This window comes from Panonychus citri, unplaced genomic scaffold (genome assembly GCF_014898815.1).
Source record: "Panonychus citri isolate SS breed McGregor unplaced genomic scaffold, ASM1489881v1 Contig00125, whole genome shotgun sequence".
NCBI lineage: Eukaryota > Metazoa > Arthropoda > Arachnida > Trombidiformes > Tetranychidae > Panonychus > Panonychus citri.
The window spans coordinates 184,240-205,945 of NW_026515530.1; the positions used below are offsets into that span (position 1 = coordinate 184,240).

At 32.3% G+C, this 21,706-nt stretch overlaps 1 protein-coding gene across 1 annotated transcript in view; it reads right to left on the reverse strand.

Moving 5' to 3' along the window:
* LOC128390700 (uncharacterized) overlaps nucleotides 1–21,706 on the reverse strand; it is a 110,939-nt gene that overhangs the window by 28,216 nt on the left and 61,017 nt on the right. Inside the window, exon 2 of the mRNA XM_053350455.1 lies at nucleotides 4,196–4,776. Within this exon, the coding sequence (XP_053206430.1) occupies nucleotides 4,196–4,776 (581 nt within the window). The remainder of the gene's footprint in view (nucleotides 1–4,195; nucleotides 4,777–21,706) is intronic.

Here is a 21,706-nt window from a genome sequence, read left to right on the forward strand (position 1 = left end):
GCATTGGCATTCTGGGTACTCTAGTAATTCGATTTAACATTCGGAAATCGGTAACTAGTCGATGAGTTCCATCACTTCTGGGAACTAATAATGCTGGGCTTCCTCCATCGGCGTCAGACTCTTCCACAATATCTGCGTCTATTAAGCTTTGAATTGTTTTCGAAAAAGCTTCCCGTTTATCCTTACTGCAAGGATAGGGTTTCTGATAGGGTATTGGATTGTCACCAATATCTATAGATACAGGGCAGATTGATGAGGGTACAAATCCCAAGTCGAGGCGATGTTGTGAGAAAACATCCTGGAAACTAACCAAGAGGTTTATTAGTTCCTCTTGTTGAGTTAGAGAGAGCTCAGGATTGATACGGGCTTTAATTCTTTCCACAAAGGGTTTTTCTGTCTCCGGTGGGACAGGGACAACGTTAGCCATTAGCATTTTAACTTTTTCATCCATGATTTCCATTTTCATCACGGGAATGAGTTTTGGTTCATCTTCAGTTGAAGGCAATTTGGCTATAGCAGTATCAGGAAATTCATTGATAATAGCCAAGGGGTTTAGTTGAGAAGGTGATAGCCGAGTTGATGAATTAAGAATATACCTCGTTTCTCCACTTCTACAGAAACGAAAGTTGAACTCGGGATCGAGTAATTCACCTTTAGGGTCTTTTCGAGCATAGACCTCGTATTTTTCTCCGGTTGATTCCAAGATCATGTAGAAGAGGTGGAGAAAAACATTACCAATTAGGCAGACAGGGTCAAAATCTTTAATGATTTGCACTTTAATGAGTCGAGGTTCATCCATTTTTCGGTGTTTTACTACAGCGTAAGCGAAGCCAATAGTATCCAATGAATGTCGAGCATTAATACCAACTACTTGTTGACTATAGTTGATCACATCAGCACCCAATATTTTTGCAATTTTTTCGTCGATTGCAGTAATTGAAGCACCGGTATCTAGTAATACATTAGTACTTTGAACGAACGTTCGATCGGGTTGATCGAAGTTAATTTTGACTAGAGGTAAATGTTTTACTCTAGTATGTCCCAGGTTAGTTAACAAGGGAAGAGGGGTCATGAGGTAACCGAAGGAATTTCTTAAACCTTCAGGGGTATTAGCTAAATTTATCGTCTCACCCTCTTGAAGCTGAGTAGTTAAAATTTTCTTCTCAGTGGTTGGAGCTTTGTCCTGGTGTGGTGATGATTCATCACGGGCTTTCTTTCGGCAATATTGTTCATCGTGTCCATAGATTTTACAATAGTTACACTTAGCCTTTTGACGCACATTTGGGTTATTGCGTTGATCAGAGTTAGAATTACTAACTGGTTTAGACACTTCTTTTTCACGAGTATTGGGCTTTCCTCTAGGCTTATCTTTTCGTTTGCTAGATTCGGCGTTTAAATGTTCAAAATGGAACCGATTCAAGGTATCGGTTATATCCGGAAGATTTTTATGAGCACCACGGGCGTAAATTTCGTCTCGGATGTATTTGGGAATGTGAGAAAGGATATCATATAAGAAGGCTTTTTCGGTCACATTTCCTTTAACTTTTCTTATTTGTTCACGTAATTTGTTCACAAACGTAGCGGGCACATCTTCAGGCGAGTACCGTATGTTTCTAAGAACATAATGATCTTTTGATCGATAGGCTGGTCCATCTAAAATTTCCAATAGGCTTGTGGTGTAGACTTCGTAATCGGTAACTTGAGGATCAATTTGTCCAGCGAGATGAAGCAGTTCATGAGCTAGTCCTTTGCGGAAGCATCGGAGCCTTGTCTCATCATCACATTTTTCGTTAGCCAGTTTTTGCTTAGTCTTTAGACACCAAGCTTCCATGTCCTCTCCTCTCTGAAATTCAGGAACTATCGGATCGGGTTTAAAAGCTTTAGCGGTTTCTCGAGTTGCTTCTTGCATTGAGCGACACATTTGACTCATTGTTTCTAGGAGAATTTGTTCTCTTGAATGGCAAGATGTATTAGACTCGGAATGATGAACAGCACGTTGATTTCCAATAGGAACTTCGGAGATTTCCACATCGTCCTCTCCGGTACTGAAACTAGGGGCCATTGGTTCAGTTTCAGCATTTTCGGCCTTGTATTCGGCTATAGCTTGTTTTAAAATTCGCAAGCTTACTTGAGAGACTGGAAGTGCTTTCAAGTCTTCGTCGCTTGAGTCCACGACGGTTTCAATCTCATGTCCAAGCTGAGAGAGAAATATTTGAATGTCGGATTCAGGTATTCTTTTTTCTCTGAGTTCCTTCACCCAATTGGGAATCTCTTGAGATTCAATTTCCTGGAGGGTAAGCTGAAGAATCTCTTCATCGGATAATTTTAGTCCGAGAAGGATTAAATTCGTCCTAGTGGCATCAATTAACTTTCTTTTAGCTAATGATCTCATAGGGATAAGCAGCTCCCAATTTCGCAGGACTGCAATGATCTGATCATTGGTCAGTTCACTTAATGTGGTTTCTGCCATTCTAAAGTTCAACTAGACACTTTGGACAATAGTCACCTTGATGAATCCTGCCTGGGTCGCCAGATGAAAGGTTTTGATAGGAAAATGTTTGATTGGTGAAGAGGGAAATTCTGATCACTAGACTTCAATAGAAGTGGGGAAGAGTTAGCACCGAGTAGATTCAGTTGCTAACTATAGTTACAGAAGATCGCACGACTTGCCTTTCAACTTTCAAGTCAATAGAGTTCGTTTCAGGATTCAACAAAGAAACAATTATCACTTGAATTATAATTAAACTTTATTGAGAGATAGCACTTTTTGGAAACACTAAGAAAATCAACTTTTTTCTTTGAACATTAAAAGAGAACTGATTCAATTTTTTTAACAACTGAATTTTTAGTCTTAGAAGACAAAAGATTAACATAAGATAATTAATGGGATGATAAAAATGAAAAGACATTAAGTCTAGAGACGATAACTCTTAATCTTAACAAGAAGAGTTATAAAGCCTAATGAAGGGGGAAAGGACTTAATAGAGTTAAACTAATAAGTCAGTAAAAGAGAATAGAACAAAATTTTAAAAGAGAAAAGAATAAAAAAGATAAAGAAAGCTGTTGCTTTCTCTAAAGAGAATGATTAATAATCTCAGCTTAATCAAGCTTAAGATTAATTTAGAGCAATTAAACTCTAGATAATCACAGTTAATCAAAGGTTAATTGTTTTGATTAAACTAATGATTATAATCAAATGATGATAAACAAAATTAAACAATTAAAGATAAATTTGGGGGTTAAATATGGTTTCCTTGCTTCTCAAAAATGAATTGGGAAAAGGTCAAAGAAGACTTGATTAGGTCATTTCTCTACCTTTCATTAATATAATATATTCCTTATGTTCACATGCTTTTTTATTCCTTATTTTTTTCCTGCAAAAAGAGCTCTCAATAAAACTTTAATATCGAATATGCTATCAATTCATTCGAAATATATTACAACCCTGATTATTTTCCTTATTCTTATCACCAGAATTTGATAAATTCATATTCAAAGGAATACATTGAAAAGTAAAGAATGATAAGAATCTGGTTCATTTGGTTCCTTATTAATGTCGTTTTTATTTTCATCTATCATTGAGAGCTCCCGAATTCCGGTAAATTCAATATACTTACTAGGACAATGAACTTGGTAACTTAACCGGAAAATTGACCTTGAAATTGGAGCTCTCTAATGCTTATATTATATTCATCATTATGTGAATAAATTTACAATGAGATTAACATGAGGTTAACTCGAGGGGATAAGTAAGTAACATCTCTTATTCAGGATATTCATAAAAGCTCATTGATGAACAGGAAGTGTAACAGTGAGAGCTCAGAGTTTCTTATTCTAAATCAGAATGATCCATGATTAAGAAGAAAGAAAAACTCCCAAATAAATAAGAATAACAAGAAGAAGAGAGCGAGAAGAAAAGTAAAAGAACAAAAATAAAAGAAAAAAAAAGAGATCCACAGAGAATGACATTATCGATTATGCCTAAGGGATAAAGAAAAAGCAAAAGAACGAAAAGAAAATTCTATCTTTTTTGTTCATATCTCTTCTTGGAGGAAATAAAAAAGAAAGATAATTTCATTCTCAACAGAATCATTTCTCACCATATCTCATCTTCATTATCATCTAGTTGAACTTTCATGATCTTATACCTAGAATCATCATGAAACATCATGTGCTATCATCCATGATTACTCACCGTTCTGTCTCCCAGATGATTTATTTTACATTGTAAAAATGCTGTTCCTCCCTGTGGTATTGTTATATTACGTTTAATATTATCATCAAAAGATGGATCATGTGTGGTTAATTTGTGGTATCCTGAAGGATCATATGAAGAAGATGATGATGACGATGAAGATGAAGATTTGTCTATTATCATTTCATCTAGATTATGATCATAGTGATCATGTTGATTATTGTCGGTAAAAGATTGAACTTGATAATGTTTTAATTTCCTATTAAGATGATGATATTCATTTGAATTTTGTACATTATAATAATAACCATTTACATTACTTTTATATTGATAACCATCTGATGTTTGATGGTCATTTTTACGTTTATGATAATTATAATTTTTCCTTAAGTAATGGTCACTAGTTACTTTTTTCGGTAAAAAATTTTTCCTTTGTTTAACTGTTTTATTTACATTATCACTTAATTTTATTCCGTTTAGATTTGAATTTACTTTTAATCGACTTGATGACCATGACGTCGATTTGGTGGACTTGGATCTTTGTGTTTTTATCGTTGTCATTGGCGATGATAATTTGAAATCTATGGAGATTTGAGAATGGAGAGAGACAAAATTATTCATTAGAGTTTGATGAAAGTTCTGAAGATAATGAGAAACTTTCTGGTGAAATATTAGATTAGGAAATTTTATTTATGGTGAATATATATGATGGATGAAATGTTGGTATCGTAGAGATGAGGATGAAAAAGAAGAAAATTGAATTGAAATTTGTGAGAAAGAAAATACTTTTTTTCCCATAGTTATTTATAACTGAATATTCACAAAAAGATTTCAGGGTAATATTCAAAAAATTTCAGAATCATTTCATTGGAACAGATTAAACTACAAGATAGGAATTTTTTTCTCCCTTCTTTCTTTTTTTATCCATGATATTCAATAAACTTTTTTCTTCTTCTTCTTTAGTACAATTTTTTCCCATGTAAATTGTTCGCTCTTTTTTAGCTTCAAGGCCTATGATAGTTTCTTCATGATGATCATTATCATTATCTTCATCCTTTTGTCATCACATGGTGTTAATGCCATGACACGAAATATTTACCATCAACTTAGATAATATAACAAAGTATAACTAGATGAAGAGCAAAGAGGATTACATTCAGTATTCTTGTGAAATTATTCTTAAAGTGATCGAGAGAGAGAGAGAACTGGATCATCTTGAAAGAATAAATTTTTCAAAAGAATATTTTTCTTGGTAGAAATTTTTTCATTCTTTATCGACTCAAATATATATCTCTCTCTGTGTCCTAGTATAAGAATCAACTTTTGGTCAGTCCATTAAATGTCCACATCTATGGACTGGAATCCCATGTATTTCTACCGATGTCAACTAACTAATTTTTATCATTTATCATATCTGAATCATGGCATTTAGTATTCACATTCAGCTTGGAAATGAGCAACTTAAGAGCAATTAACATGAAGATAATGATGATAACTAGATTTCTTCTTTAATGAGGAGTAAAGAAAAAAGCAAAATAATAATAATGATAAAACTGCCTAATTCATATTCTTTAGTATCCCAATAACAATCATCAACATCATACCCATCTGATGGTCTATTTAGATGAATGAATATATCACTTGTATTAGTGGGTATTCATAACACTGTATATTAAAATGACGACTCCATAGATACAATAAACAGTATCTTGAACAATATCTTATGGCAGTGAACATATAAGATTGTGAATTGTGAGTAGCATTTTTATTATCTCATGGTGACATTTTACTCTGACAGCGTAACATTGTTTTCACATGTTATATATATAAATGTAGTATTTGGAGTTCAAGCATATTGAGAAAAAGAGACAATTGTGTCATCATCATCATCAGGACAATAACAAACATTTTCCTTAGAAAAAAAAGGAAAATATTATTCCAAATGTTTATATCATGATAAATGCTGTCAATTGATATTAACATGATAGTAGATAATGATGATAATAATGAATACCCTCCCATGCATAATGTCAAACTCAACAACTGAATGATAATCAATAAACTTCATCAGATTAAAAATATTAAGCCTTAGTTAATTGGAAGATAATTTTTACAATCAACTCTAAAACTTATTTGTTGCTTCAAAGTAAGCTGGAGTATATGAAAGGGGTATTCATCTCGAAAGAGAGAGAGAGAGAGAGAGAGAGAGAGAGAGATCATCTCCCTCTCTCATTTAGTTTTCATGTATAATTAATCATCAAGTGTATTATTTTCATTAGCTCATCATGAAAATCCGGAAACAAAAGTTTTAATCTTATTTAACTAATTGGAAGCTATTTGATAAAACTTTGTATTCATAATCAAAGTTAAATGTTACAGAAAATGCTTACAGTCAAAATAGAGCATCATGATCTTGATGATGTTGATTAAATAAATGTTACAACTTAATTATTATGATTGAGATGAAATTAAAAGTTAGATAATTTTTTTGATGCATTACTAAAATGCTAAATCAGCTACTAGACTGATGAAATTGTCTGTTTGTTTTTTTTAATTTGATTAATAACTATCAAGAATTCACATTTAGCTCATCTAATAATCATTTATTATGTAATTATACTGATTTGATATTAAACAAATATCAAATTAATACCCATTTGAATACTTTGATATATATATGTACATTCTGGTTGGATAATTGTCAGAATGGAAATGTTAATTATCAGTATCAAATTAATATAATTTCTCAGAATTGTAATACACATAATGATGGTAATGAGATGAAACATTTCAAATTGATTAAATGGTCATCAGTGGTTTAATGTACTGTGTATTCATCATCAGATATATATAAACATGATAATGTATTAATCAGATAAAATGTTTTCATCATTACGATATTAACCAACATTCATATGAATAAAAATATCAAATGTAATATGATAAAGTTAATTGATATCATTTGGATAAATATGAGATACACAATATATATTGTAAATAATTTGATTTGTTACATGAGAGATGAACTTTTAGTTCATAGATATATCATAACATTCACTTTGTAAGATATATGATTGACTGTAAAAACTTTTTCTACCAACTGGATATTCAGTTTAGTTCATTTGAAAGAGAAAAATAGTAAATCTGAAATTCTGCCAACCATAGAGATCAATTCATTAGGAAAAAATTCCAATAATATTCTGGGTTCATCCATCTACTATTAGAGTCTATGGTGAATGTTACAATGTTTCTGTTGTAATTAAAACAATTATTGCTGATTAGCAAAGATAAATATAACTAGTACCATGTGAATGTCTCTTTTTTTGCTAACAAGGTATTTCTGTTTGTTTGCCTGTAGATTTATCCTGATAATATGTCAGGAAAATATCGTCAATGCTAAGGTTCTGATGAGAAAATGTCACACAAAAAGAGAGAGAGAAAAAAAATATAAACGGAAATTCAGAATTTGTGACCTGAATTAAATATCATGTAACATTATTTTCTTTCGACATTTATCTGTCTATTTTTTTCGTCGAATGTTCTACTTAACATTCTTACATGTATATTCTTGTTGTGAAGAGAGAAAAAAAGAAAAATTCTCCCCTGTTACGATCTTATCTTTCTCAAATCATCATTAGATCATTTTATCCTTTTTGTCTTCAATGGAGAGAGTGAGAGAGCAGGAGAGAAAATAAAAACAAGATGAAGATGCTCGGGAAGAAAAATAAGAAATAACTTTATCTTGATAATATTTCAAATCATATGACAAATATTTTCTTCATCATCTTAATCATATTTTTCTTTCTCTCTTCTTCAATTCAATAAGAATACGAATACAAATATTATTACATCTATTTTGATATATTATCATTCCCAGTGAGTAGAGTATTGTGATTTTCTCCCCTCGCTTCTCTCAGTGAGATTAAATTGTCACCTCATCAAGAATGATATTTGTCATTCATTCAGTCATCTTATTATCATTATCATCATCGAAAGCATATTATGTCATCTTCATTATTTTTTGTCATCATTGTCAGTTGATTCAATATTATATGTTTTGATCAATTGAATGATCAGAATAAAATATTGAACCGTTAACAATAACATGTTAATAGATGAGATAGTCAATGATCATGAATCAAGATGATAAAACTGATAAACTGATAACAATTTTTCATCTTTTCATCTAATATCATAAAGCTATTTAATTTCTATTGATAATCTCTTTCTCTCTCTCTCTCTCTCTCTCTCTCTCTCTCTCTAATCATCCTTCTCATTTCCGGTTCCTTACTTTGTATAACCATAAGAATGATTGACATTTATAAATAATATCAATGTTTAGCTAAATGTATTCATTGAATATCATCGTCAGTTTTTTTTAATTTAAACTGGATTATCATTCAATTGACCAATTATATCAAACAATTAATGAGCAAACCGGAAACTGTTACTCCTACTGTTACGTCTAGACCTTATTCAATGTTTACTTTAACAATGATTGATGCTTGATAACTTATTTTATATTTACATTTTGCTAAGATTATCATTATGTATACACAATAAACTTAATTGATTAGTTAATTAAGAGTGATCAAGTTAACCATTGAAGGTAAACACTTTGCAATGTTCACCAATTAACTTAATCTAACCCAATCTAATCTATTATCTGATGATAAATATTATTAAGCAATATGTTAAATATAATATTCATCATCGTTGATTGTGAAAGGTTTTCGTTTGGTTTCTTATCTTTAGATAAGGTTGAAAGTTGAAGCTTTATCACTTAGATCGATTTGTTTCACTATTCTGTGAATGATTAGGTTTCAAGACCTTTGAGTATTTCACTCTGATTGTAAACTTTTACAATTTTAATTGTTTCGAATCTTAATTGATTGCTACCTGCCTTTCAATAATCAGGTAATTAAGGTTCGCATACAGGACCATGCACACTGTGAACAAAGTAACTTGAGTTAACAAAGGAAAAGAGTAGAGAAATTCAACTAACTGAACTTTATTAAAATTTACTCATGATAACTTGATGTTATTCTGTTGAGAGTAGACAGTTAACTTACTGTTACTCGTTACAAGTAATTAAAATAAAACTTAAGTTTTTGATTTTTCTAGAACAATTGGGGGAAAAAGAAATTAAAATGATCGCATTGGTCAAACAATGATGATGATAAGTCTCAAGGCTTAACAAAGCGCTTTTAGCTTAATAATGCGATTAAAGATAAGGTGAGATAATTGGGTTAATCAAATGATAAATTGGGTTTAAACAATGATAAGAAAGAAAGACAAATTTTGGTCTCTTTCTAAAGTGATCAAAATTTAACAAAATTAAATTGGGGATTAACATAATGAAAATTTGAGTAATTTGAGTTACAAAGAAAAGTAATTAAGAATAATTGAAATCTAAGTTTCATGATTACTGAGTTTTGATTATATGGTTGAGATTAAAATGAATAAAGTAGAAAGTAAAAGATAAGCGATAAATGATAAATGATAAATGATAAACCTAAAGGTTTTAAATGTTAATTGAATTCTTTATTCTGAGTCGAATAAGAATTAGTTTTGGTGGGTCTAAACTCACTACCTCACAATACTCCGGAATTATGACCTAGAACTCTCATCAAAACTGAATTTGAAATTCGACGGTTCTGTGGTTCCTCTTGTTGATCTCTTTCTCTTTCTTGAGCCAATTCCTCTTCGATATTTGAGTATCTTCGGGTTGGATAAGCGAGATCTCGTCTTATTTGACTTGAGGGTATTTCATTCAATTGAAAGATTGAATTTTGTGATGATGAACTTTCAGTGAAAGTTGGTGGTGGAGTTGACGTTGATATGGGATTATTAATGAGTATTTCCTGAATTATATATTCAGATGGATTAGATGATGATGATGTAGATGATGATTCTGATGATGAGGATGTTTCAGCTGAGCTTGTATTTGATGATGAAGTTTGAGCTTCAGATGAATTTTCAGCATCCTCGGTGGTATTGGTTGTGTTACTTGAATTTTGAGATGAGAAGTTTTCATTTTCTTGTAGATCAGATTGATTTTCTTCTTGAACTTGTCTTTCCATTGATGATGGTTGTTCCTTAACTTCTGAATCTTGAGGTTCTTCATCTTCTTTTTCGTCATTTTCATGGATGGATGAGGCTTGAGATATGGTTGGAGTTCGGGATGAAGGTGGTACATAGTTATAGCTATTGTAAACGGGTTTTCCTCTTTCTCCGAAACAATAGTAACTCCAATCTTGGGGCCATGAAGCTTTTCCTTCCTTGACTTTGTCTGCAAATTTCTTGAGTAATCTCGATACACCAGAATTAGCACAGGTCCTTGCACAATTAGCGAAATGAATTCCATCAGAAATTTCTTCACATTTCTGTTCAATCGCTTTCCATGATGACATGTAAAGTTTCATTGAGGTTAAAGCCTCTACACCAGGTGAATGTGAGTATCTGGTAATGGTGAATCCTGAGAATAATAGAAATGAGATGAGGGCAAGTGATGCGGCAGAAATTGGATGAGGTGAGAAGTATTGAGTAATTTCTCTAAGCTTGGGCTTGAGAATTTCAATTTCTGATTGTTCCAAATCTAAAGATTTAAATAAATTGATTAATCCTGCACCAACTATTTCAGTTGCTGAGGCAAAATAGGTTAAAACTTGATCTTTAACTGATGGTAGATTTTTGGCATATTTTAAATCTTTCTCTCGAAGTCCATGATACTTAGTATCCATTTGATCAATTGTTGAATATTGGACGAAAGATTCATAAACGACATTTAAGTGTCCATCTACGATAATTATCCATACGGGTTGAGGGACTAAGGCCAATCGTTCATCACGAGCTATTTTCCTGCGACAATAAGCAGCATGAACAGCATAACAGGTCTTTGGATGTGGATGTTGTTTAATGTTTGATTGAATTGCTTTTTCAATTCTTGGCTCTAGAGAGTCGATATCAATTCGAGTTGATTGTTTGAATTTATTATGAGCGGCATTGTTTCTGTTAGAACGATAAGTTGTTCGTTCATGATTGGTTATTTTCGCTGGTTCATTGAAATCTCGATAACCACGAAGAGAGGGAAACCAATTTTTGATAAGTTTTAAAACTTCTTCTCTCTGTTCTTGGGATAATCGGGTTAACGGGTTAAAGCGAATGTAAGGAGTAGCTTGATCTCTACTTTCAGGGCAAATTTGAACATGAAATTTTTCTCTTCGATAAGGTGGTAACCCATTGGCATAAGAAAGCCATTCTTCACTAGCTTGCTGAAGATAAAGGGGAACTTTTGACCATTTAATAGATCGAGGTCGAGGTTTTACCGAAGGATGAGGTTTAGATCCTACAGTGGGTTCGAAACCTAAACTTTGAACAAATGATTCTGCATCATCCAGTGGATAACTTGGATCTTTTGATCTCTTGAAATTTGTCCAGAATCCGAGTCTCAAATTAGCGTGACTACGAATTCCAGTTGGACCTAACCAGGGATCATTAGGATTTTCTTCCTTATTTCTCATGAGACAAGCATACAGGTTGAGGTTATTATCTGCTCTTTCAGCATGAGTTGTGTAGGTAATGGGAGCATTTGGAACTGAACTTTTGACATGAGAGGGAACAAAATTCATCAATCGTCTTGGAACGTTTTCTAGTTCTTCTCGAACCTTTCCTGGTATAAATGGAGCTTTGAATTCAGTGTCAATTTCTTGACGGAAAAGTCCTTTTCGACATTGGCTTTCGTGAGCCACGAATAAACCTGAACTAATCTGTTGATTACATAAGGTTCTTCGGCAGATGAATTTGCTTTCTCGATATGAACAATAGATTTCTGAGGGTTCAATTCTTGAGAATTTGGGATAATCGTCATTGATAGAGTATTTATAGATACATGAGGGAATCAAACAGATGAATTTGTCTATACTGTTAATTGGGATTAGTTTCAGAATGGTAATCAAATCTCGTAAAAATTTGATACAACATTTACAGTACCATTTGAAACAATTGGAACAATTGAATGGATCAATTGCAATTTGCTCACAAAGATGACAACGAATTGATTCTTCGATCTTTTCTAGTTCTGAACTAACAACATGAGATTTAGTTATACCTCGAGGTATCGGACCAAGGGTAATGTCGAAGATCGATTTATGTTTGAACAAATTTAGATAGATTTTCTCTCTGATCATCTTTTCAAACTTTTGTTTGATGAGCTCAAAGCTTTTCGCTTTCTCGTCTATTTCTGATTTAATTTCATTGAAACGATCTTTTGTAAGATAAGGACAATAAGGAGCAGTGGGTAAAATTTCTGGATATTCATGTTTCTCCCAGGGATAGTCATCAGGACCTAAATAAGCTTTTTCTGCTTCTGGGATTACCGTTTTATCTGAAGAAGTAACTTCATTGTTCTTACCCTCTGTGGTTAACTCCGGAATTTGCTCAGATTCCGCTGTTGATGGGTTATTTTCCATGACTGGACGATGAGCTTTTGGTTGGAACGATAATGAATTTAAAGATTCACTTGACAATTGTCTCTTAAGTTGATTTTTCCTGTTGGCAAATTGTGGCCAAGGTGTAGTTTTGAGGTAAATGATTGATTCGGTTGATGTTGATGGTGAAAGTGAAGGTGAAGGTGATACACTTTTAACACTATGATGTTGTCGTGAGTCGGAAGTTGATGGTTGTTGGTCATCCGATTCAAGTGAAGGTAAACTTTCAATTAAAGTTGTAAGTTTTTCAGTCATTGTATTTATATCTCTTTTGGATAATTGGTTACACTTGAAAAAGTTTAAGCTTTTTGACTCAATGATAATGACTAATTTAATTAGATAGTTAAAGCTATTTGGCTTAAAGTAACTAAAGTTATCACTTCCAATAGAAATCAATTGGGCTTTAAGTTTAATCAACTGGAAATTTCGGTTTGAGATTTTGATGAAAATTTTAAGATTTAAACTGAAAATTTGAATGTTTTGTTTTGCTGTTTGAACAACAAGTGAGAAAATTTCAACGGACAAACTTTTGTCTTCTTCTCCGGTGTCGGTAACTTGTATGTTTGTTGATGATGACTCAGTTTTCGGGTTAATCGGGTAGAAAGTAACGTGAGAAGATAAAAATCTTAAGCTAATTAGCTCTTGACTAATTGGTTCATTTTCATCAACACAAAGATACAATATGAAAACATTTGAAGATGTTTGGTTTTGTTGTTGTTTTTGATAACGAGTCAAAATCTGTTGACTGTTTCTATTATCAGTAATCTGAGGTTGCAAGCTAATCACTTTATCAGCGCTTAAGCGTTTCCTATTGATCTTAACATTTTGTTTTTGTTGACCATTAGAAATTTGAGTTTCTGAGTTTTCATCATCATGATTTTGATTATCATTTGTTTGATTGTTTTCAATTGAGGTGATATTTTCATCAAAGGAGCGAGTATTCTGTTGATCATCTGAATCATTTTCTTGATTTTCATGACTTAAGTCATCATCAGATTCTAACTGATTTTCTTGTTGAGTTTCTAACTCATCTGGTAGATTGAAATTTTCTTGCTCAAAATAATGATCTGGATCAAAATATTGATCTCTAATTTTCTTCATTCTTTCTGTTGGTTCACTTCGATCAAGTTTTGTATCGGAAACATTTACCGTTATGATCTCAAGATCTCTACAATCTAATAAAAGTAAACAACCTTTTCTAATAGCGCAAACTAAGTATGGGCCTTTATGAGTTGGTCTAACTTTCTTTCCTAATTCAGGATCGACTGAATGATCTTTGATGAGAACAAAATCTCCTTCCTTATATGGAGCTGATTTATGAATAGATTTGAGTCTATTCTGTTGGTACAATTGTTGAGATTGAAGTCTCGCAAAAGCTAAATTTCTTGCTTGATTAACAGTTAAGGGAGCTGAATCATCTAAGTTAAGATAATTATCAAGTGGGTTTCGATGGTTTTTTCCGAATACTAGAAAGAAAGGTGTAAATCTTGTAATTTTATGAATGGAAGTATTGATTGCATAGATCGAGGATTCGAGTCCTAATTGGAGATTCTTATTATCATTTTGAATGCAAAAGGTTCTCAATCGTTCGGCTATTGTTTTGTTGTGTCTTTCGACAACACCTTGCGATTGTGGGTGGTAAGCTGTTGAGGTTTCATGTTTGATACCATTTTCTCTGAAGTATTTAGCAACTAATTCTGAAGTAAAGTTAGTTCCTAAATCTGTTTGAATCACTTCAGGATTTCCTATGATACTGAATGTTTGTCTGAGAAAAGTTATTACTGTTTGAGCAGTCTGATTAAGTGTAAGCTTAGCAAAAACAAATCGTGATAAAGTATCAACTAAAACCAAAATATACTTTTTTGAATGTTTTATGTTGATCGGTCCTTGGACATCGAGTTCGAAACGTTTAAAGACGTTATCAGGTATTGGCTTGAGCTCTGGATTCACGTAGATGATGTTAGCTGGCTTAGCAATCGCACAGATTTGGCAATTATTACAAAGTTTTGTAATCTCTTTCAGTAAATTCTTACACCAGAATCTTCTTGATATCTGAAGATATGTTTTCTCGACAGCAAAATGTCCTCCAATTGAACTTTCATGTTCTTCCTTGAAAATATCCTTGAGGATGATTGGGTCAATTACAAGTTTAGTTGTGAATGGTGATCGATGAGATTTTTTGTATAGAAGATTATCTTTCATTATAAAGTTTTTCGAAACTTTTGGATCGTTCGCAATTAGTTTTTCTTTGATAGAAGCAATTTCTACATTGGAATTTTGATGCAACAGAATTTTCTTTTGCCAGTTATTTAGTTGTTCAATTTTGGTTGATGAGTCTGAATTAATGATTGTTAGCATTGGATAAGCTAAGTTGATTTCTGTATCAATGGTATAAGCACAATTTGGTGGCTCTTTCAAGTCGAAAAATGGTTCTTCTAAACCGTAAATGATTACGTTTAGACCAATATCATAGAGAATATCTTCTTCAAGTAGAATTGAATAATCTTGTAGATAAAGTTTGTCAAGATATTCCTCTTCCGGGTCTATGATTTTTCGGTGTTCCCAGTCTTTAGATCTGGAGAAACAATCAGCAGGGTGAATGTTTCCTTTCTTGTAGATTACTTTGAAGTCATACATTGACATCATAATCGACCATCGATTTAATCGTGAATTTTTGAATTGAACTTTCGTAAGTTGACATAACGCGTGGTGATCGGTTTCGATCAGGAATTGTTTTCCTTCCAGGTAATGAGAGTATTTTGTTATACCAACGAATATACCAAGTAATTCTTTCTCGGTAACTGCATATGATTTTTGATGCTTAAGTAACTTTTGTGAAAAGAAACTCATTGGTGACCAATCTTTGATTTGCTCAATGGGACAATCAGGGTCATAATTTTCCGATTTTGGATCTTCTTGTTGTAATATTCCTCCTACTGCAAGGTCAGAGGCATCAGCAGAGATTTTCTTTCTCAGATCTGGATCATAATGCACGAGCATTGTTGTTTCGATTAGCGATGATTTCAAAGAATCGATTGCTTTTCATCGGCTGGTAACAGTTTGAATCGTCTTTCTCTAGATATTAATCTGTAGAGAGGAGCAGCAATTTGTGAGAAATTTGGGATGTATCGGGAAAAATAATTAAAACATCCTAATTGGGATTGTAACTCTCGAACGTTTCGAGGATAACTCAGATTTTTCAGAGCTGTGACCTTCTTTGGGTCTGGTTTGATTCCATCTCCGTTGACAATATGTCCTAAGAGTTTGATCTCTTTAAAGCCAAATTTGCATTTTTCTAGTTTAACCTTAAGGTTATATTTTCTGAATCTTTCCAATACTAGGGAAGTATTTTTGATTAGTTCGTCGAAAGTTTTACCCATAACAGGAACATCATCGAAGTATCCGATGCATTCTCGATATTGGATTCCTTCCAGAACTTTGTTGATTAGCCTTTGGAAGACGAATGGAGCTCCACTGAGACCCATTGGTAATCTTTTCCATTGGAATTTACCTTCCGTTGTAACGAAAACTGTCTTAGCTCGTTCTTCCTCTGCCAATTCAATTTGGTGGTAACCTTGAGCCAAATCGAATAAATTAAAAAATTTTCCTCCTCGAATTAACTCTAAACAGTCATCAATTCTGGGCATTGGATGTCTTGTGACATTGGTGATTCGGTTAACCAATCGATAATCAATTACCATTCGGTATGATTTATCTGATCTTGGAACTAGAATTATTGGTGATCCTCCAGGGGCATCACTGGGTTCAATTATATCGGCTTCTAGCATTTCAGCTATTATTTTTCGAGTTGCTTCTCGTTTCTCCGGTGATTGAGTGTATGGTTTTTGATATGGAATCAAATTGTTTTCAATGTCAATTTTGACAGGGCAAATTTTTGATGATACGAATCCTAAGTCGTTTTTGTGTTTCGAGAAACAATCTTGAAATTGTTCAAGTAAATTGAGAATTTGTTGTTGTTGATTCGGTCAACTCTTTATCCATTCTTCCTATTGCTTTAGTGAAGAATTCTCTTGTTTTTCGGAGTTCGATTTCCTTTAACTCTTCTTGAGTTGTAAAATCACAAGCGGCCATGTAGTAATTTTGATTACCCATTTGTAATTTAAATGAACTCTGAGGTTCGATCAATTCATCAACTTGAATTGCAGCCATTGGATTTTCTTTTCTTTCGATCTTTTGATCAATGATAAAGTCGCGAGTTTTCATTTGACTCGTTGTTTTTTGTATAGCGGAAGTTTCATCGGCAGTACAAAATCTGATTCTTGGGCAACACTTTGATCCAAACTCGAAATTGTGGATCCCGTGTCTAACAACACTTTACCTTCTCGAACGAATTCTCGATTAGCGTTATAAAGCTTGAATGTAGCTTGAGGCATATACTGAAGAAAAGTTGTTCCAAGTTGAGTCAACAATAATGTATCATCAACATAGTTGAACGAAAATGTATTGTCTCTTATTCCAAGACTGGATGGCTCATTATCTGATGAGGTAATTAAGTTGAATGATGCATTGGAAGTTGGTTGATTAACTGGTTGATTGTTAGTTGGTTCTTTTGGTTTCGAACCTTGATTTCCATTGTCTCGTCGTCGACATTCAGAATTGGTATGGTTATTCATTTTACATATTGAACACCATTTTTTACCTTTTGGTTTGTATTGGTTATCAGACTTTTGTCTGGTTGGGTTGATTATCTGATTAACATTCAATGATCTTTGTTCATTTTTATCAACTTTAGGGTCATAGCCTTTTTGATTACCTTTTGGAGCTCTAGCTCTGGTAGATTGTTGTTGTTCCAAATAATCATGATGTTTTCTCACCAAAACATTGAAGATTTTATCTTGATCATCATTCATTCCCAAGGTATAAATTTCTTGTCGAATGTATTTTGGAAGATGAGTCAGAATTTGTTGAAGAAAAACTGGACCATTAGTTTGTCCTGTGCCAAGTGATTTACTAACCAAATTAGTTAATTCTTCCATGAAATCGGATGGATGTTGTTCCAATTTATATCGATAGTTCATAAGAGCATAATCGGCTGAATATTTCATCGAAGGGCAGTTTAGCTTCTTAAGAAGTTCATCAACAAAATCTTCATAATTATTGATTGTTTGATCAACAGTATTAGCTGTATGTAACAATTCATACGCCATTTTTTAAAGCATCGCAACTTAGTTGCTTCATCCACGTTTTGTGGATAATCGCCTTTGTTTTATTTACCCATGAAATCATGTCGTCACCTTTTCTGAATTCGTACAACTGGATCTCTTTTAATGAATTAGCGAACTGTAGTAAGCTATTGGCTATTAACTCGTTTGATGAGTTGGATGATATCTGGTTGGTCATCTCAATGTTTGTAGTTAAAGCTACTGGTTCTGGTTGAGGAATAACATTTAAATGTTCAAGTACCTTTATGAATTTTTTCTTGGTACCAATTGCTAATTGCAATGAATTAATCTCAGCCATGGTCACATTGAGGATAGTTTCGGTTTCTCTACCGAGTTTAGTGAGAATAAGATTTATCTCTTTTTCACTTAATCCAGAATCTCGACACTTCTTTAGCCATACTGGAATTTCCTGTGATTCCAAATCTAGAACTGATAATTCCTCAATGGTATTATCGTCCAATTCATCTCCTTGGAGAAGCAGATTGTTTTTTATGACTTCTAAGAGTCGTCTCTTATAGAGTGATGTTAATGGTGGGTTAACTGACCAAAGTTCGAATAGTACTTTTATTTGCTCTGTACTTAAATCCGCAACTGGATCTTGTACTATTCTCTTATTTTTCTTTGGTGGCATTGTCACGATTACTAATTAGGTAATTTAACACTGAACACACTGACACAATGAACACACTGAACACGATCCTGCCTGGGTCGCCAATTGAAAGGTTTTCGTTTGGTTTCTTATCTTTAGATAAGGTTGAAAGTTGAAGCTTTATCACTTAGATCGATTTGTTTCACTATTCTGTGAATGATTAGGTTTCAAGACCTTTGAGTATTTCACTCTGATTGTAAACTTTTACAATTTTAATTGTTTCGAATCTTAATTGATTGCTACCTGCCTTTCAATAATCAGGTAATTAAGGTTCGCATACAGGACCATGCACACTGTGAACAAAGTAACTTGAGTTAACAAAGGAAAAGAGTAGAGAAATTCAACTAACTGAACTTTATTAAAATTTACTCATGATAACTTGATGTTATTCTGTTGAGTAGACAGTTAACTTACTGTTACTCGTTACAAGTAATTAAAATAAAACTTAAGTTTTGATTTTCTAGAACAATTGGGGAAAAGAAATTAAAATGATCGCATTGGTCAAACAATGATGATGATAAGTCTCAAGGCTTAACAAAGCGCTTTTAGCTTAATAATGCGATTAAAGATAAGGTGAGATAATTGGGTTAATCAAATGATAAATTGGGTTTAAACAATGATAAGAAAGAAAGACAAATTTTGGTCTCTTTCTAAAGTGATCAAAATTTAACAAAATTAAATTGGGATTAACATAATGAAAATTTGAGTAATTTGAGTTACAAAGAAAAGTAATTAAGAATAATTGAAATCTAAGTTTCATGATTACTGAGTTTTGATTATATGGTTGAGATTAAAATGAATAAAGTAGAAAGTAAAAGATAAGCGATAAATGATAAATGATAAATGATAAACCTAAAGGTTTTAAATGTTAATTGAATTCTTTATTCTGAGTCGAATAAGAATTAGTTTTGGTGGGTCTAAACTCACTACCTCACAATTGATATAGCGAATTTATCATCTTGGCCTTTATCATGTTCAAATAAGTTGTTCACATTGGAGGCCATTTTTTTATAAACTATGATAAACTTTTATATTGATAATCAAAAGTCATTTATGCTTATAAATATATCATAAACTTTAATATGCATTTTTTATTGGTACGAAAGTCATTCAGCTAATATTAGCAACAGAGTTCTGGACAAGGACTCTGTTGAAGTATTGAATTGACATCGTGAGAGTTATGATTATATATATAAGAATTCAAAGGCCTGATAAATGTTATCCGTAACTAAGAGCCTTGGAATGAGCAATATTATCATTTCTCTGGTTCAATTTCAATTTCGATGACAAAGAAATGAGAGGTAAGTAAAAATATAAGGTCAATTTTCACAGTTTCCAGTAAGAATGTTGAATAAAATATAAGTCGAAAGTCAATTGGGTTCAAATGATCTAGACTACTAAATGTCGATCCTTTTTGTTTCATCATCATTATCATCAATATGTTCCAGTTCTAGAAACAATATTAATAATGAAAATAACTTGAAGTCCACTAAGAGAGAGAGAGAGAGAGAGAGAGAGAGAGAGAGAGAAATAAAGGAACTAAAATTTCTCTGGAAATTTTATTTTCTTCACTCATGATAAATGAACTTATCTGAACACTGATATAATACAACTAATACATTTGAGTAGACACAAGAACAGAGCATTCATCATACATAAAACGTATACCAATTTAATATGATAATAATGATTATGGTGAATGAAAATATCAATGATAATTTCAATTGAAACAAAATTCTAATACATAATAACAGCTAATGAAACCCAAATTCAATACCAATGTGGATAATAAATTATTATTATTTCATTGATATTATATCAAAAACTTAAACAATCATCAACATAATCATCAGAACCAACATCATTATCTTCATCAAATATATAACACAGAATCCATTATGTAGTGAAAAACTATTAACATTAAATAATAACAAGTTGAGAGAGTGAGATAGTTGTTTGGCTTGAAAAAGAAAGAAAAAAAGTTGAGCTCAGAATGAAGAAATCGAAAAACATGATAAAATATCGTTCTCACAATTCTTAAAAGAGACTTTAGAACTTTACTTTCATTTTCGAGAAATAAGTTTATCATGTGTCCTCCAATTCACTTTTCGGGTTGATTTTTTTATCATTTTAAATGGACTCAATTCTATTAACAGTTAATTTACAACGGCTAATATTGAATCGAAACATAAGAAAGATGATAATTTGATTTCTCTTAAATTTTGTTTCAACTTTTATGAGCATCTTGATGAATTATTATTATAACCTGATTATCCTTTGTATAATAAAGGATAATCTCTTCATAGCGATTAGTGAGATGATTAATAATCTTTGATTTGATTTAGAGTTTGTATTTGAAAATTTGACAATCTATGAATAGCCTGATTAACTCTGATTTGGGAGGATCATTAACAAAAGAGACAAAATTATCACCAAGTTTTCATGATGGGAATTTAAAATGATGAGAATCGTTTCCAAGTTTACTTGAAAAAAAAAATATTTACACAGGTAAATCTTTATTCATTTATCATGATTATCTGGTGAATAACTGTTGATATATAGTAGTTGAATCAGCTGTTAAACGGATGACACACCCATGAGGCTATTAATAATATTTTATCATGTTGGTAAATATTTTTGTTCCCCATAGATTGTTGAAAGTTACTTTAAACTCTCAATCATTATCATGAACACCATAAGATGATTATCATTATGAATTGAAAATTTTTCTTGTTCTGAATATCATTGATGGTAAGAGAAGCATCAATTTTAATGCTTCAATTTTTGGGGATAAAAAATATTTTGACAGGAGGAGGGGAAAAGGTTGATGATGCAAGTGATAATCTATTGGAGGCAATAATAATCAATGAAAACTCTGGAAAAGTTCATAATTCAAAAGAGATAGAGAGAGATATTCAAAGGTACTTAGATCGTGAATTTAATGGCCATAAAGATGATTAGGGTGATAAGGAAGAGAGAGTATGAATCGTCATCTTTATTTCAATAAAAAATAATAAATGATGGATGTTACTGTTACTTCAGAATGCTAATAATTCTGAATATCCTGAATATTGTCAGAATTTGTTGAAGATAATTTGTTTTCGTTCATTTTTTCGTACTGTTTTTTTTCTTTCTCTCTGTTTGTCAACTTTTTTTCTTCTTTGTCTTCATTATCTGCCTCTTCCTCACC